The 18,890-nt window shown below is 43.7% G+C and overlaps 1 protein-coding gene across 1 annotated transcript in view; it reads left to right on the top strand.

Moving 5' to 3' along the window:
* Positions 1–315: 315 nt before the first annotated feature.
* The window catches only part of LOC125725335 (NLR family CARD domain-containing protein 3-like), a 55,941-nt gene continuing 37,366 nt past the window's right edge, over positions 316–18,890 (top strand). The window contains exons 1-3 of the mRNA XM_049002195.1: positions 316–767; positions 12,076–12,195; positions 12,722–12,835. Of these exons, the coding sequence (XP_048858152.1) occupies positions 12,116–12,195; positions 12,722–12,835 (194 nt within the window). The 5' untranslated portion in view covers positions 316–767; positions 12,076–12,115. The remainder of the gene's footprint in view (positions 768–12,075; positions 12,196–12,721; positions 12,836–18,890) is intronic.

The following is an 18,890-nucleotide window of genomic DNA, read 5'->3' as shown; positions in this document are numbered from 1 at the left end:
TTTTATCAAGAAACATGAATATGATTCTGGAGTAATATAAAGATATTCTGCGTTTCAAGGTAAGATCATACTCGACAGATAAAACTAATAATATAATAAGCATGTTTGGCGCAGCCTACTTATATAGTGGGATTTAATATACGTCCGTACGTAAAGTTACTGCGTCACAGAAGAGTTTTCGAATTAACATCAATAATATTTAATTACTAAAGCGCAGCCGTGAGTTCGCCTAATATACGGTGCTGCCTAAAAATGGACTGAGGGGGTATTTTGAAGCTATATTAAGTTTTTCTCTTTTTTCAGTGCTAAGGATAACTGCTATTGTGCCAAAACATCCGGGTTAAACTCATGACTTAACATTTTATTAAATCACGGTTTTACCACGGATCTGTTCTGTGTTCTGCAATCTGAAAGGTGTTGATTAGTTGTAGTCATACTTTGCAGTCGTATTTAAACTGTTTATAGTAAATATTACGCAAGTCTGGTTTTAATGATAGGTAAACAAGTCAAATTCTACCCACAGCGCAGCTGAATAACAGGAGGTGGTGTGTGTATCGCACACACGCATACGTAAGGAATAATTGACGACGGGCCGTTGAATAATTAGAAAATAATGCACACCCGAGGTGGTGATGAGGCCACGACGCGAAGCGGAGTGTGTGGCGTCATTTAAATGGTCTACCATTTAATCGAGCAGGCACTTAAAGGGATAAAGGCGGAGTCTCCATATGATTGTGGAATAATATAAAGATATTCTGCGTTTCAAGGTAAGATTATACTCGACAGATAAAACTAATAATATAATAAGCATGTTTAACACAGCCTACTTATATAGTGGGATTTAATAAACGTCCGTACAGTATAGTAAGGTACTGCGTCACAGAGATGTTTTCGAATTAACATCAATAATATTTAATTACTAACACGCAGCCGTGAGTTCGCCTAATATACGGTGCTGCGTAAACATGGACCCGGGGGGCAGGCTGTAATATTTTGAAGTTATATTAAGTTTTTATTTTTTAATTGTTGAGGATAACTGCTATCGTGCCGAAACATCCGGGTTAAACTCATGACTTAACATTTTATTAAATCACGGTTTTACCACGGATCTGTTCTGTGTTCTGCAATCTAAAAGGTGTTGATTAGTTGTAGTCATACTTTGCAGTTGTATTTAAACTGTTTATAGCAAATAGCACGCAAGTCTTATTTTAATAGTCGGTAAACAATAAGTCAAAATCTACCCAAGACGCAGCTGAATAACAAGAGGTAGTGTGTGTGTATCGCACACACACACGCACATATATACCGTTCCATCAACTTCGACACTGCTTATTTTTCTTCATAAATAAGGTCAATGTACGTGAAGTTTTTAGGGGAAAAAACCTGCAGTTTTGGAGAAAACGGGGGCTAATGTTAATTTTAAAAATGCAAATTTGGGGTCTACAGCATCTGTCTGTGGATCCCCAAAGTGTCAGCTCTCTGGATGGCTGGACATGAATTAAGGTTATTTTGATAATGATAATTTTGTTAGATGGAGTGTGACAATAAGTCCATCCATCCATTTTCCAAACCGCTTATCCTACTGGGTAGCAGGGGGTCCGGAGCCTATCCCGGAAGCAATGGGCACGAGGCAGGGAACAACCCAGGATGGGGGCCAGCCCATCGCAGGGCACACTCACACACCATTCACTCACACATGCACACCTATGGGCAATTTAGTAACTGCAATTAGCCTTAGCATGTTTTTGGACTGTGGGGGGAAACCGGAGTACCCGGAGGAAACCCCACGACGACATGGGGAGAACATGCAAACTCCACACACATGTGAACCCGGGTCCCAGAGGTGTGAGGCAACAGTGCTAACCACTGCACCACCATGCTGTCCCCTGTGACAATAAGTGATTCTTCAAATCTTTTGTTTCCATTATTATGTCATGCAATGCGTACAGCAGGGGTCTCCATCTCCAGTCTTGGGGTGCGTTTCCCAAACAACGACGGAAGTTAGCATTAACGATGCATACCTACTGTCGTAGTTCAAACTAACCAACATCCGAAGTACGTCTGTTTCCCAAAACCGTTGTACCACAGTAGTTTGAACCATGTTAGTTGTGATCACCGTAGTTCGAACTACAGTGGTTTCTGCGCTGATTGGTCAGACTTGCGGCGAGTCGTGCGCAAAACCTAACAAACTTTATAATATCAATGGTGTAACTTTCAAGGCCGGTCGCGTACAAAAACTCGCAAACTGTGTAATATATAAATGTATATTAATCGCACGCACACACACACACACACACACACGCGTGCATGTATGTATGTATGTATGTATATGTGTGTGTGTGTGTGTGTGTGTGTGTGTGTGTATATACACTTTGCCAGGCGTAACAGCATAGTTTGTCAGCTTTGCCATTTCAAAACCTAAAATAACCCTATTATTTCCAGCAACCATACAATACACCTGTGTATTTTTTGACCTGACCACTAGCCCACCTCATATCTTTTTGATATCTCGTTCACTTTTTAAACTAATTAATTAATTAAGCGAGCTGGTGGTGAAATTTAATAAATACATGGAATGGTTCGGGTGCCACTGAGGAGAGGTATGGGAACTGAAGTGGTGTTCATCTAGCTATCCAAGTAGATATCAGTAACTTTTTGGAGAACAGAAGAATTTTTTACTAGTTTTTATTTTGTTATTCGTAATTTTCATATGTTTTTATGTTAAATTATATTTTTTGTTCTAAGAAAAAGTGCACTTACTACCCAGATAAATGGCTTTAAACATTTCTTTTGAGTGCCTAAGACTTTTGCACAGTACTGTGTGTGTGTGTGTGTGTTTTTTTTATATATATATATATATATATATATATAATTATTAGTGCTGTCAAGCGATTAAAATTTTTGATCTAATTAATTACATGGTGTGGCGATTAATCTAATTAATCACATTTAATCGCACATACAGACATTACAAGAAGCAGTTACCATTTATTATTGAATTCAAGCCTATAACTTAGGCTACAATGGTCATGACATTTTTTTCACTGACTGAACACAAACCTATGAATTAGGTTACAATATATGTCAGTTGTAACTTATTGAACACAAACCAATGACATTGGTTACAATGTCATATTTGGTTACAAATGACAGTTTTAATTATTACTGAACATAAACCAATGTCTAAGGTAACAACGACCATGACAATTTTGTTTATTACTGAACACAAGCCTATCAACTAAATTGCAATGGACATGACATTGTTATTGAACATAAGCCTGTCACTTATGCTACACTAAATTCTTATTTCTCTTTTAACCAGTTGCTAAGACAGACTAACTTGTTCACATTTTCTGAGTTTAAAGATGCCCTTTTATTCTGCACAACAGTGCCAGCCAGTGAGAAAAGTCTTTCGCATGGTACTGTGGTTGCAGGGGTGGCGAGCTAAGGAATGTTTGCGAGCTAAGGAAGACAGTGTGGCATGGGCTCCGGCATGAGCGTACGTTGACCACCACTCTAGAGGACACTGATCCATTGCAATACTGGGCTCAGCTCTGTAATGATGTAAATCATTGCTTTGGTGATTTTCTTCCTCTGAATCAGAGTCTGAACCCAGCAGGAAGATTCTCTTCTTAGCTGGCTCATGTTTCTCACAAGGCTGTGGAGTATTTGCGCTGAGTCCTCCTTCCTCTAGTATTTTCTCAAGGCTAGACCACACCTGTTCTCTCTGTCCTCTTGATAGGCACTTCAAGTCCTTAAAACGTGGGTCAAGTGCTGAAGCTAGTTTTAACCATTCTCCAGTCTTGAACCCAGCCACATAGGATGGATCCTCATCAGAGACTCTCATTACATGGTGAAGGTGGCAGAATGCAGGAAGCATTACAGAGCAGGAGACATAAGCCTCAGCCCCAAGGAGTTCAGTGACACACCTGATAATACAAACCATAAATAATGTTCAGTGCATTTAGTTTAGGCAACATAAGTTAATTTATTTAACATCAATTACAAAGGGTGATTTACTGGAAAATACTTTTTTTTTTTTTCCATTTGTTCATTTTATGACGTCTTAAAAATCTTAAATATTTTTAGGGTTGTAATTCTTCGTAAGAGCATTTAGGCATGATATTCCATTTCACAGTCTATGACAACATGCATAAAACAATAATATAACATGGTACTAATGTAATGTAACTTACTTGCATGTTTCAAGAAGGTTCTGCAACTTGTGCAGTTTGTCAGATGCAGTCAGCATGACTAACTTGTGTTTCTGTTGGGCCAGAGTAGTCTTAACAGCCTCTTCATTCCGTAAGAGAATGCGATCATATCGAGTGACAAGTTCCACCTCGTTGACACGTCTTGTATCAGTTGCTCTCTCTGTTGTACTAGGGAAATTTTTTGTTGATGAAGTTCTTCTGTATTAGCAGGGCTGTGCTTAAAATGTGCAACAATTTTGCGACACTTTGTCATCCACTATCAGAGAGGCAAACAGTAATGGTCCGCTGTAATACATGGGCAGCACACGGCATGTGATGAAAGGGAAGCTTTCTTGCCGCTGCGACCATGTTGCGTGCGCTGTCAGTTCCGACTGTGGTCACCTTTTCCTGGACTCCCCAGTCGTCAGCCACTGTTGGAAACTGTTCGGCACATGCATCAGAATAGTGCCGTGTGACTGACTTCAGCACAGTTAACGCGAAGGACGTAAGTTTCCAGTCACAATCGATTATGTGCGCAGTAACACCTAGATAGTCGTGATTACTGATCGACGTCCAGTGATCTCCGGTTAGGGCCACGGGGTTAGCATGAGCTAAGTTGTCCCATTTTTTGATATTTTTTCTGTGTCATACAGCTGATTTATTCTCGAAAGTACTGTACCTCTTTTCGGAAGTGTGTAGGTTGTGTCAGAGGAAGCGATTCGAAATGCATCCGAAAGCCCCTTGTCTTCCACAACATTAACAGGCCTACAGTCCATTGCAATCCATTTAGATATTGCATTTGTTAATGATTGCGATGTAGACTTACTTAATTTGCGGTGACTCGTCTCAGTCAGCGTGGTTTGGCGGAGCTTGCTGACTGTCGCAGCCGGAGGTGAGGTGACTACCGAGCTCGCTAAAGCATGCTTTGAGTTCAGGTGGTATTTCAAACTGGAACTGCTTCGATGATAGGCAAGTTCCTTGTAACAAACAACGCAAATGACTTTGGTTTTATCAATGGCTCCACTAGCATCTCTTTTGTATGTAAAATGGCCCTTTAGCCAGCCATGCAGTTCTTCGTCCTTTTCGTTTTGCATCTTGTTAGTTTTGTTACTAGCTTGCTGCAGTTCTACAAAGTGTAACGTCACATGACTATAGGGGGGCGGGGCGCGTTAATTGCGTCAAAAATATTAATGCGTTATTTTTTTCTGTGATTAATCTAATTAACACGTTAAATTTCCAGCCCTAATATATGTATATGTATATATGTGTATATATGTATATGTGTATGTATATATATATATGTGTGTGTATGTATGTATATGTATATATGTGTATATGTATATATGTCATCAATTTATTGTCAGTCACATAACACCAATAATATGAATAACTCAGAAGTAGCAATATATAGCGGCAAAATAACGAGACGCTTCTTGGAGTGTTAAACAGAAGAACTTTTAGCTATGACACTGCATTTTGTGAAAGATGCTCCATCTGTAATTATGCTGATTTCAGTTTATTGCGTTTCAATCACAATACGAACACTTACAGATTCTTCATCCGACTTTGTTGCTTACAGAATGTTAGTGGCTGACTGGAAAAAACAGGTGCATGTAATATCCAAACATTACAGGCATCATTTGCTGAATACAAAGGCATGGACTTGTACTGACCGCTGTAGTGTCATTCTACTCTCCCATTATGGCACTGACACCTGTCAGTGATGAAGGAGTACCTCATCAAAGTGCTGTACTCTTTTTCTAAGGCGACTGTTGTCCCTCTGAAGTTATGTGTGTAATGAAGAAACACCCAATGGTCTGCATAGGACTACAAATACACACACGTACACATACAAGGTGTCACGGGTCGTGGGCAGCGATCGCGACGGAGAGCGGCGATCGTGCGGAAGGAGCAGGCAGGCAAGCGGGATACGGGGAAAACGGGGTTTTATTAAGGGAAACCGGAGCAGGACGGGAAACAGACATTGACAACATCAATGACGGACGAAGGACTCAGGTAAGACGCGGACTGAAATAGACAGGACTGAGCAAATGAACTGGATACAGCTGGGTACAATCGGGAGAAAACACGTGGGTAATCAGGGGGCGTGGCACACAGGAGGAGCAGACGAGCCGGGCATGACACAAGGGATAATGAATTATTATTATTATTATTATTAATTTTGGGTTTTATTCTTTTCTTTTTATTTTAGTTTTTTCATTATTTCTCAAATTTTTGTTACTATATTTGGCGACGTGTACCATATGGCACGATGACCACTGGGTGCACAACATCCTTTACCGAGCAATATACACTAACTGCATATGTTACTACAGGGGTGGGCAATCTTATCCAGAAAGGGAGGCTGTGTTTGCAGGTTTTTTTGGGATGACCGTCTGATCAGTCGCTCAAACGCATATGTGCGAACTCTTGTCTTCTACGGACTACTCTACGTACTTAGTTGCAGCGAAAAGTTGCATGGCTAACGGCCTTTTCTGGACAAAAACCCCTGTGCTAATACAATACTTTGCAGTCTGAGAATTCTCCCTATTGCTCACTATAGACAGTTACTGTACGTATGACCAGTGACCATGTACGTTTCAAACTACATTTTCAGGTGATCATAGAGCTAAATTATTCCTTATTAGGTATTAAAGATTATTACATTTCTTACTTAGATGATGACTATACCCTTCTTAGGCTGCATTTTCCACCATCGCTGACGTACTACGCAACTTAACAACAGTGTTTGCGAATGTTCATTCAAACTGTGGTTTTCGGAAACACTTGCGTGGTTTAACGATGCATCATACTACGTGAGTCAGCAGTATCGTTACCTCCGTAGTTCGAACTATGGTTTCAGGAAACACCTGCATTGTACTTACATAGTTCGAACCACGCAAGTTGCTAACATAGTTAGCAGCTGTGGTTTTGGTAAACGCACCCCTGGAGAGATACTGTCCAGTAGGTTTTCTGTCCTACCTGGCTTCTGATGAGTTACACATGTTCCTGGTATTTACCTGAGAACAGGTGTGACTGGACAGTATCTCTCCAGGGCCGAAGATGGAGACCCCTGGTGTACAGTGTTTGATATGGATTTCAAATTAAATTATATTATGATGAAATTTTTATAAAAAAATATTTTTTGGTGATAGAGAGAGAGAGACTTTATTTATCCAGAAGGAAATTTAGGTGTGCAATAGCTTATACACAGTCTACATACACATAGGCACACAGACCTATGACATTCACGCGCACATACATACTGCAACAATACAATGGAAAATAACAGGAGGGCAGTGTGTTATACAGGCCTGAACACTTAAGTCCATCACACTCCTCCCCTTCCATGTGACGTTGAAGAGCTGTATGGCCCTTGGGACAAAGGACCTTCTGAGCCTGTCTGTTCTGCATGACAGCGACAGGAGCCTATCACTGAACATGCTCTTCTGTTTGAAGAAACAAACACAATCTACTGGAAATAAAGTATTAAATTCTATCCTTGAACTTGTCACTATTTATGAAACTACTAAACTTCTCAACCTTCTTACATATGATGGTCAACCTTGGTAACACATGATGTCGTCTTGTAGCTTCCATCAAACTTGACTTTGATCACAGCCTCTTAGGTGAGACGATTTCAGAAGCCCACGCATTTACATATATGTAAGTTGTACACATAATAGTTACATCTTTTATTAACTGCAGGATATAATGTGGAGCCCTTTTTGTGACAGGATATTAACGTCATTTGTAAGGTATTCATGAGATAAATATCTAGTGCCCCGTTTGCTGGGAGGAACCTAAACGATACAGCTCTGACTGCAGCCTGTTGACCATCCGCCAAACCTGCTCCCTCACCAATTACAGGAAATTAAGGCCCAGCTCATATAGCTACATAAATTTCCATCAAACGGCTGATTACCTTTTATTTTCTGTATTGACACTGACAAACCTCCTCACAGGAAGTGGACATATACATTTGCTTGTATTTGGCTTTTACTTAGTTTTTAGTTGTAGTTATTTTAATCAGTTCAGCATAACTGTTAGATCTGTTGTTACTGTTTCTGTCATGTTGTCAGTATTTAAAATAAACAACTTTTTAATCATCTAAATTTTGTAGTAGATGGTTTTAAACAGTATACCTACATGTGGGTTAAATGGAAAAAATCTACCCTAAGAACAGTTGTAGGAGATTATTTACAATGTCCAGACATTTTACTGTGGAATATGGTCATTTGTAAAACAACACCATTCTGGCATTTTGAAATCTCGGTGATAAAAATAAAAGTTTTGCTGTAAGTATCTCAGATTTCAAAATACCTCCCAAGCCTAAACTAAGAACTTTAAATCTTTTCAACACTGCATGTGATATTAACGTACTGCACAATAACATAATACATATGAGGTATACACAGTTGTTCATTATTTACACTTTGCATCAGGCCAGTATGCCACCGCACTGCATGATGGGAATCCCCAGCGCTACAGTATGCAGTTTGATTCTGGAGTCTGGATAGGTATATAAAAAGGACAGCTAGTGTGGAAGTATTACACTGTTCACATTTAACATCAGACCAGCATGCCACCGCACTGCATGATGGGAATCCCCAGCGCTATAGTATGCAGTTTGATTCTGGAGTCTGGATAGGTATATAAAAATGACAGTATGGAAATATTACACTGTTCACAAGCTAATGCAACAAATTGGCTAACTGTGTATTTTAAAACAATCTGAATTATTCATGTTTTTGACTGTTGGGGAAAGCGCCTGGCGTTTCCCCCCCAACTCCACACTACACTTTGAATTACGAGACAACACACTTTAAAGTTTTACTTGCGCAAGGGTACCCACACTCTCAGCAGAGTGTGCTACAAAGGGTGGTTCCCCTTGGCTCCTTTATTTATAGTCAGTGGGAGGTGCAAGAGTCACGCAGAATAGGGAGGTGAGAACAAGAAGAGAAAGTTCTGGTTTTGCTAAGGCTATTATTAATATAATGTAAAGTATGAGGCTAGAGGAAAACAAAATAATGTATATACATATTTACACTCATTGCTGATCATACAGGAGTGATAACAAAATGTTTAATAACAGTTTCTTCAACCTAACATTGACAAAAGCACTGATGTGATGCCAAGGGCATCATCTGGGGGCGCTGACTTACTGTAGCAAATCCCCCCCCCCCCCCCTTCCCAAGTATGGGATTTTAAAATGTAAATGAGTATATATAATAATAGTCAGGATGTTTATAAATGTATTTTTGCACAAATGTGGATTGGCACGATACATAAAAAACAGAACTATCCATCCATCCATCCATCCATCATCTCCCGCTTAGTCCGGAGTCGGGTCGCGGGGGCAGCAGCCTCAGCAGGGAGACCCAGACTTCCCTCTCCCCGGCCACTTCGTCTAGCTCCTCTGGGGGGATCCCGAGGCGTTCCCAGGCCAGCCGAGAGACATAGTCTCTCCAGCGTGTCCTGGGTCTTCCCCGGGGTCTCCTCCCAGTGGGACATGCCCGGAATACCTCCCCAGGGAGGCGTCCCGGAGGCATCCTGATCAGATGCCCGAGCCACCTCATCTGGCTCCTCTCGATGCGGAGGAGCAGCGGCTCTACTCTGAGTCCCTCCCGAATGACTGAGCTCCTCACCCTATCTCTAAGGGAGAGCCCAGCCACCCTGCGGAGGAAACTCATTTCGGCCGCTTGTACCCGCGATCTCGTTCTTTCGGTCACTACCCAAAGCTCATGACCATAGGTGAGGGTAGGAACGTAGATCGACTGGTAAATCGAGAGTTTCGCCTTTTGGCTCAGCTCTCTCTTCACCATGACAGACCGATGCAGCGCCCGCATGACTGCTGATGCCGCACCGATCCGCCTGTCGATCTCCCGCTCCATCGTTCCCCCACTCGTGAACAAGATCCCGAGATACTTAAACTCCTCCACTTGGGGGAGGACCCCATCCCCAACCCGGAGAGAGCACTCTACCCTTTTCCGACTGAGAACCATGGTCTCGGATTTGGAGGTGCTGATTCTCAAAAAAAACAGAACTATCTCTGAAATAACTTGAAACTGTTAAAGTTTAATGCCATCCTTTATTGTTTATTCCATGTTTAACACAAATCACACTTTACTTTCGATTACACAGGTCTGCAATTTTTTTTCAGGTGCCAAGGTTTTTTTTTTAATGGATTTAAGGTATTTTGAGAGTACTGAATTTAAAAATCCTATTACTTTTGCTGAATTGGTTCTAGTTTTGAGATAATAGACATCCATGAAAATGATGCATTCCCCCAATGAGACTTGTGTGTGATAACAAATGCAATAGCTTTTGCTCTGTCTTTTCACACTCTAACAGTGTCTTAGGTAATGAAATATTGCCTCTGTATCACAACACAACCCTGTAAAGTGCTTTGAGACAACTTTGTTGTGAAAGGCGCTATATAAAAATAAATTGAATTGAATATTGGCAACTGTGCTCACAGGAACATGAAGCTGCTTGGAGAAGGTTTTATAGCCTTTACCTTAAACACTGTTATCTGTAATCTCCTTTCTGAGCTCCTCAGACAGATCTCTCCTCTGCTTTCTCTGGACCATGTTCAGTGTGGTGACACAATGATACCAAGCAACACAGTAGCATGATGTTTCCCTTTAAATTGTCTGAATGGCTGATGAAAAGCTTTAAGGCACCTGTGACACTAATCAAGGTTAAACACTTAGTTTAAAACATGACTATAATGCATGTTGAATAATAATGCATGTATAATAATGCATTATACATGACTATAATGTCCATACTATTTTAGCATATCTTTGTAAAATTGTATCTTTTTACAATTTTATTGGTTTACTCGTATATTAAAGGCATGCAGGTATATATCAGATAATTGCTTTTAATTGAATCACTTTTCAGGAGAAATTAAGCATTGTTTCAATGAGCTGTAAGGGTACCAACACATTTTGATTTGATTGATTGATTGATGAAACCCTTTATTGCTGTTGCAATACACCATGTCACTAGTCACAACTACCAGCGAAAAAACTGACTATCAACCCGACCATACATACACACAAACATCACAGTAGGGGGTAGACCGGTCGGGAGACAGGGGCAAACAGAGAGAAGATAAGAAACAGAATAACATGAGGAGAGAGGAGGAGAATAAATGGGGAGGACATTGTAGGAACCGAAAAAAACACCTCAGCAACATAAGCACATGGTCACTACACCTTACAACATAAAATGACACAACTTGCAACAGGTGAGGGAAAAGGGGTGGTGGAGGTAGTCCAGCAGAGACAGACAGCCATCCGGTCCTGCAGCCATGGAGGTGCTGGTCACAGACCCGCCTGTTCACGCTGGGGGTATGAAGCGGCGAAGGCGTGGGATGGGGGGAGGGTGCGGTAAGTCCTTGGGATTGGGGGAGAGGAATGCAAGAGAGTCTCACTGCCTTGTTCATCTGGGGGAGTTGTTAGTTCAGCAGCGGCCTTGGCCGAGGCCAGTGCTGATTAGGGGGAGCCAAAACCTGATAGAATAGGGTTGTTTGGGTTTCCGGGCGAGAAGCTGTAATTTCCAGCTCCACTAATGTCCACGCTGGTCTCCGCCATCCAATAACCTTTGCAAAGCCGTGAGCTTCTCCGTAATGTTATCCAATTTGCAATCAGTAGTCACAGTCCGAGCGCTAACAGCTCTGCCCACTCCATCAATCATTCCGGCCAGCCTAGTGGGGCTTTGAGCGGCTGTCACCGTTTTATTCAAACGTTTCACGACGTATGTATCTCTTTACTATGTGTAATACTGCATATGGAACATAATGGATGTAAAAGTGCTGAGTACTTGATATTGTGTATTTATCTATGTATCTATTTACCCTTCATGTTCACAGAGACCCCAGTAGGAATCATCTGGTCTGGATCAGCACAGAAATGGAGAAGGAGAGAAGAAAAAGAAGAGCTGCTTCTGAAATGCCCCCCCCTGTGGGGTGTAAGAGAGAGAGCACTGAGAGGTAACAGTGTTACAGCCCACTAGCATGCATGTCTCTCTGGGTCTATAGTCAGGCCATAACATAAAGTAACCTGGGCTCCTAGCTAGGGCTGGTCAGTGGGCAGCACTGTAATATGTGTAGCTTCATAAAAAGACCTCGCCATCTTCTTTATTCACCTTTTTATTCCACAATCAGCCAGTTCTTTTGTACTAGAGCCGAGCAGCAGATCATCCCTCCTAATCAAAGTGGCCACATAACAAACTAAACAAATAAATTATATATACAGGTAGTAAGTAACACCAGTCAAGTTTTATTATGGAGGTTTTTAACAGTGACACTAAACCTTTCATATAGGAATTTAAATTTTAGGTTAAACAATTTATTTCACATTATACCTGACTGTAAATAAGTCTGTTCGCATCAAGAGCTTCACAGCATATCAAAGTACATGAAGGCAGAGCAGAAGGATAAACAGCAGTGTGATGCCGTCCCCATTGTATGAATTATATTTATACCATGAGGGTTTGTTTCCTCTCACTGCCCTCAGTGTCCTGATGAAGAGAGCAGACTCCCCTGTACCCAGCTGTGCTTCCCTGAAGAGTGACAGGTCAATGCCACATCCATTCAACTTCAGTGAGGGACCTTTTCCTACAGATAAAAGGTAAATGTGCATTTAAACAAACACTGTTTAAAACACTCAGACTCTCAGTCAAATGGCACAGAGACACATACAAGCTATGAGGAAAAAACACTTATAATAAATGCTTTAATGTTTGCCTTTAACAAATTCCATCACCTTGGAGAATTTAAACAATAGTTTTATCTGTATTCGAAATAAATAACATCTGATGTAAATAGGTTTTACAGTAATCCTCATCTGACTTCCTGTGAGCCGGACTTGGAAGTTATTTAATTGCAAAGTGGATTTTGAATTTCCGTCCCCATCACAGAGCTGGAAAGAAACTGGTTTGCCTGATCCCTCCTGTATATCCATTACAGAATGACTCAAGAGTAGATTATCAGCTTGTAGGACGGATGCTTCTCTTCTGATAAATAATTGCACTCTCATGAATTCATCAGATTATGCTCTGACTATGGCTTCAGTTTAACATGTTTAATGGAACTATGTGGCTTAATAATGAGCCAGTATCATCAGACACAAAAGAGAAGGACTATTGGTTTCTTTGCCAAAGGTGACTTTTAAATGTTTGCTGATTCACATCATAATAAATGTGACACTGCAGTGGTTCTCATCCCCTGAGTATAAAATAAGATAATTTGTTGATCCCAGGGGCAAATTCTGTTGCGTACAGCAGCAAAGTGCAGAGACACAAACATACAATGTAAAACAGAGACAACGTGCAAAGACAGCACATATAGTGCAAGTAAGACATAATGTTAAAAATAACATTTTTAGAAGTAAACAAAATTTCTGTAGGATAACAAGTTTAAGAAGTACACAGTACACAAAGAAAACAATCCTGAAAATAGAATATTGTTAATAAATATAACCAAAAAACGGTTGTGAACAGATGTTTACATGATTAAAAACATTTTTTTCTACATTAAAAATCGGGCATTGAAGCTGGGTGTGGGGCCTGTACATCTACAGCAGGCATTGTGGTGTCTAACGGCAGCAGGCAGGAAAGATCCCCAGTAGCGCTTCTTAGCTTACGGTGGGGGAATGAGCCGGTGGCTGAAGGTGCCCCAAGATAGCGCCCCCTGGAGCCTTGGCTGGGTTATGGACCCGGCTAGTGGGACAAATTAACCACAAGGGCCCCAGCATATAGAGTTCATGCTGCCCACCAGGGCTCCTGGGGCCCTTTCCACATACAGTGAGCATTAACTTCCAGGGTCCTCAGGCCCCCCATCATATAGAGTTGGCCGCCTGGGTCGCTTGGTACATGCCGGCCACCGGAGGTACTTGGTTGTGAGCTGAGCCTCAAGGCCCCCTGGTTCCTCAGCATGGACACTGGGGCAAGATTAACATCAGGCTCACTGGCCCCCATCTTCCATGCGCTAACTGGCATGTTACAGTAACACTTTCCCAGAGTGTTAATTCAGAATATTGGGGAACTTTGTGCTTATATCACAGCTACTGCTACACTGGTGTCATTCAAAAGCTGCCATTATTTTCCCATGTTTGTGTCAAAGACATTCATTTTTAATAAAATTACCTCTGTCATTTGGACACTGGGCATTAATGATAGCTAGCTAACTTCAGATAACATTACTCTGTCTCTTTAAGTCTGTTGCTGCTACTTTGAGCATTACTGTAAGTCTAAACATTGGCCAGTAATACCAGCTAAGACTGAAAGGTCGGATTGATGCAAGTATCTTGATTATTATTGAATATTGGTTAATAACTGATATAATGTGTATCTCTGTATATTGTTTCTTCCATCTTCATAACTGACATTTATTATTATCCATCCATCCATAATCTACCGCTTTTCCGGGTTGGGTCGCAGTTTAAACAGGGAAACTCAGACCTGCCCCTCCCCGGCCACTTCATCCAGCTCCTCTGGGGGAATTCCGAGGCGTTCCCAGGCCAGCTGGGAGACATAGTCTCTCCAGCGTGTCCTGGGTATTCCCTGGGGCCTCCTCCCAGTGGGATATGCCTGGAACACCTCACCAGGGAGGCGTCCAGGAGGCATCCTAATCAGATGCCCGAGCCACCTCATCTGGCTCCTCTCGATGCGGAGGAGCAGCGGCTCTACTCTGAGTCCCTCCCGAATGACTGAGCTCCTCACCCTATCTCTAAGGGAGAGCCCAGCCACCCTGCGGAGGAAACCTATTTCGGCTGCTTGTATTCGTGACCTCGTTTTTCTGGTCATTTACCTACAGCTCGTGACCATAGGTGAGGGTAGGAACATAGATCGACTGGTAAATCGAGAGCTTTGCCTTTTGGCTCAGCTCCTTCTTCACCATGACAGACCCATGCAGCGCCTGCATCACTGCTGATGCCGCACTGATCCGCCTGTCGATCTCTCGTTCTATCCTTCCCTCACTCGTGAACAAGACCCCGAGATACTTAAACTCCTCCACTTGGGGAAGGACCCCCTCCCCAACCCGGAGAGAGCACTCCACCCTTTTCCAGCTGAGGACCATGGTTTCGGATTTTGAGGTACTGATTTTCATCCCAGCCGCTTCACACGTGGCTGCGAATAGTCCCAGTCTCTGCAAAAAGCAGAGACCTAATCCTGAGACCACCAAACCGGACACCCTCAATGCCCTGGCTGCGCCTAGAAATTCTGTCCATAAAAGTTATGAACAGAATCGGTGACAAAGGGCAGCCCTGACGGAGTCCAACCCTCACCAGAAACAAGTCCGACTTATTGCCGACAATGCGGACCAAGCTCTGACACTGGTTGTTACAGCCCTTATAAGGTAAGGTAGCCACCAAATACTCCTGGAGCACTCCCCACAGGAGTCCCCGAAGGACGCAGTCAAATGCCTTCTCCAAGTCCACAAAGCACATGTAGACTGGTTGGGCAAACTCCCATGCACCCTCCAGTACCCTGCTGAGAGTTCAGGGTCCTCTCTCAGCTGGTCCACTGTTCCACAGTCAGAGCAAAAACCACACTGCTCCTCCTGAATTCGAGGTTTGACTATCCGACGGACCCTTTTCTCCAGCACACCTTAAAAGACCTTACCAGGGAGGCTGAGGAGTGTGATCTCCGTATAGTTGGAACATACCCTCTGGTCCCCCTTCTTGAAGAGGGGGACCACTATCCCGGTCTGCCAAATCCAGAGGCACCGCCCCCGATGTCTACGCGATGCTGCAGATGCGTGTCAACCAAGATAGCCCTGCAACATCCAGAGCCTTGAGGAACTCCGGGCAGATCTTATCCACCCCCAGGGCCGGGCCACTGAGGAGCTTTTTAACCATCTCAGCGACCTCCACCCCAGAGATAGGCGAGTCCACCCCCAAGCCCCCAGACTCTGCTTCGTCATTGGAAAGCGTGTCGGTGGGATTGAAGTGGTCTTTGAAGTATTCCTTCCACCGACCCACAATGTTCCGAGTTGAGGTCAGCAGCGCCCATCCCCACTATAAACAGTGTTGATGCTGCACTGCTTTCCTGCCCTGAGATGCCAGATGGTGGACCAGAATCTCCTCGAAGCCGTCCGGAAGTCGTTCTCCATGGCCTTGCCAAACTCCTCCCACACCCGAGTTTTTGCCTCAGCGACCACCAAAGCCGCATCCCGTTTGGCCTGCCGGTACTCATCAGCTTCCTCTGGAGTCCCACAGGCCAAAAAGACCCAATAGGACTCCTTCTTCAACTTGACGGCATCCCTCACCTCTGGTGTCCACCAGCGGGTTCCGGGATTGCTACCACGACAGGCACTGACCACCTTACAGCCACAGCTCCGGTCAGCCGCCTCCACAATGGAGGCACGAAACACAGCCCATTCGGACTCAGTGTCCCCTGCCTTCCCCGGGACATGGGTGAAGTTCTGCCAGAGGTAGGAGTTGAAGCTCCTCCTGACAGGGGATTCCTCCAGGTGTTCCCAGCAGACCCGCACTATACGCTTGGGTCTGCCAGGTCTGACCGGCTTCCTCCCACTACCCCCAGCAGGTGGTGATCAGTTGACAGCGCCGGCTCTTTCCTCACCCAAGTGTCCAATACATGCGGTCGCAAGTCCGACGACACGACCACAAAGTCGATCATCGAACTGCGGCCTAGGGTGTCCTGGTGCCAAGTGCACATATGGACACCATTATGCCTGAACATGGTGTTCATTATGGACAATCCGTAACGAGCACAGAAGTCCAATAAGGAAACACCACTCGGGTTCAGATCAGGGGGGCCGTTCCTCCCAATCACGCCCCTCCAGGTCTCACTGTCATTGCCCACGTGAGCATTGAAGTCCCCCAGTGGAACAAGAGAGTCCCCAGGAGGAGCACTCTCCAACTTCCCTTCCAAGAACTCCGAAAAGGGTGGGTATTCTGAGCTGCCGTTTGGCGCATAAGCGCGAACATCAAACAGTCAGGATCCATCCCCCCATGCAAAGGCGAAAGGAGGCTACCCTCTCATCAACCGTGGTAAACCACAATGTACAGGCGCAATAAGTATGCCCACCCCCACTCGGCGCCTCTTCCCATGAGCAACTCCAGAGTGGAAGTGGGTCCAAGCCCCCCCCAAGGAGGCTGGAGCCAGAGCCCAAGCCATGCATCAAGGTGAACCCGACTATATCTAGTCGGAACCTCACAACCACGCGCACCAGCTCAGACTCCAGAGAGGTGACATTCCATGTCCCTAGAGCTAGCTTCTGCAGCCGAGGATCGGACCACCAAGACCCGCCTTCGGCCTCTGCCCAACTCGCACTGCACCCGACCCCTTTGGCCCCTCTTACAGGTGGGGAGCCCATTGGAGGGGGGACCCACGTGCTTTCTTCGGGCTGTGCCCGACCAGGCCCCATGGGTGCAGGCCTGGCCACCAGGTGCTCAACATCGAGCCCCACTTTCCTTTCCAAAATGATGCACAAAAGCTACAAGACCAATTTCCCTGCTAAAACAGCCATACGCAGCGAAAAGTGATAGAACTGAAAAGTCAGTTAGCAGCACAGCAGTCAATTTTTACCAAGCCGAACACCAAAAGACTGCAACGATAGCGTCCCAGTGCCAGCAGTCCCACTAAGAAGAAATATGTTTATTTACACTTTTTCAATTTGGAGAATTACCTGGATTTGCCTGGATTTGCTGTGTGCTTGTTAACTATGTAGAAAGGCAATAGCTAGAGTAATAATAGAGTAGAAAAGTAATAGCTATGGCTCCCTATTTGAACTGGTAGATCTTGGCACACTGGCCACTTGAAAAGTAGATCTTGAGTTAAAAAAGATTGGGTAACCCTGGAGTAGGACATTCCAGAGAGAGTGGCGCATGCTGATGACATCATGCACATTATATCCACTGGGATGGAGAACAGGTGCACCATGATGACAAGTTGATAGGCACCGCCCCGTCTGATGCTCCCTGCTCATCCGCAAGTCCCAGGTCGCTCGCAGGCCACTGCATTGATATGGAGGGGGGGATTCACTGTTTGCCGGTTGCATAGGAAGCTGTGTGCTCAGTCTGGGGGGGTAGCCCTGTAGGTGCTGAAGGACAGATTCAGCCCATTAGCCCTGTAGGTGCTGAATTTAACCAACAAGCTATTTATCCACTTTCTTGACTGAATGAAATGCTGGTATTTAGCTCTGCTAATCAAGTGAATCACTCTGAATGTCACTGGGTACAAAGGGCTGCATAGAAAACTGTCCTTCCTGCCTGCTGTGTCTCTGTGTGCTGGGGCCTGATGTTACTGGTTCTCTTCTGCTGTCATGAGAAAATTAGGAAGCTGCCCCAGTGAATAAAGCTTAACATGGCAGATACATCTTTCCAGACTAATATACCACAGTAACAGCAAGTTTAATGGGAGCTTTTCAGCTTTTCTATTACATTTGTGTAGATTAGGCGTCACCAACATGGTGCCCGCGGGCACCAGGATGCCCCAAAGCACCACATGAGTCGCCCGCGGACCTATTCTAAAAATAGCACAACTCACCATTGAGCAGCGTCTAAAATTTAATTATATCCTGTTGCTATTCTTCTTTAACCAAATTTGCATTTATATAGATTTGAAAATGACAATATATAAAAAAAGCATTTAAAACATGTTTATTATACATGAAGTTTAAGAGGGAGTTTCAAACTGGTAGCCCTTGGTATGGCTCAG

The sequence above is a fragment of the Brienomyrus brachyistius genome, unplaced genomic scaffold (genome assembly GCF_023856365.1).
Source record: "Brienomyrus brachyistius isolate T26 unplaced genomic scaffold, BBRACH_0.4 scaffold65, whole genome shotgun sequence".
Taxonomy (NCBI): Eukaryota; Metazoa; Chordata; class Actinopteri; order Osteoglossiformes; family Mormyridae; genus Brienomyrus; species Brienomyrus brachyistius.
This window is presented reverse-complemented; position numbering and strand designations above follow the sequence as displayed.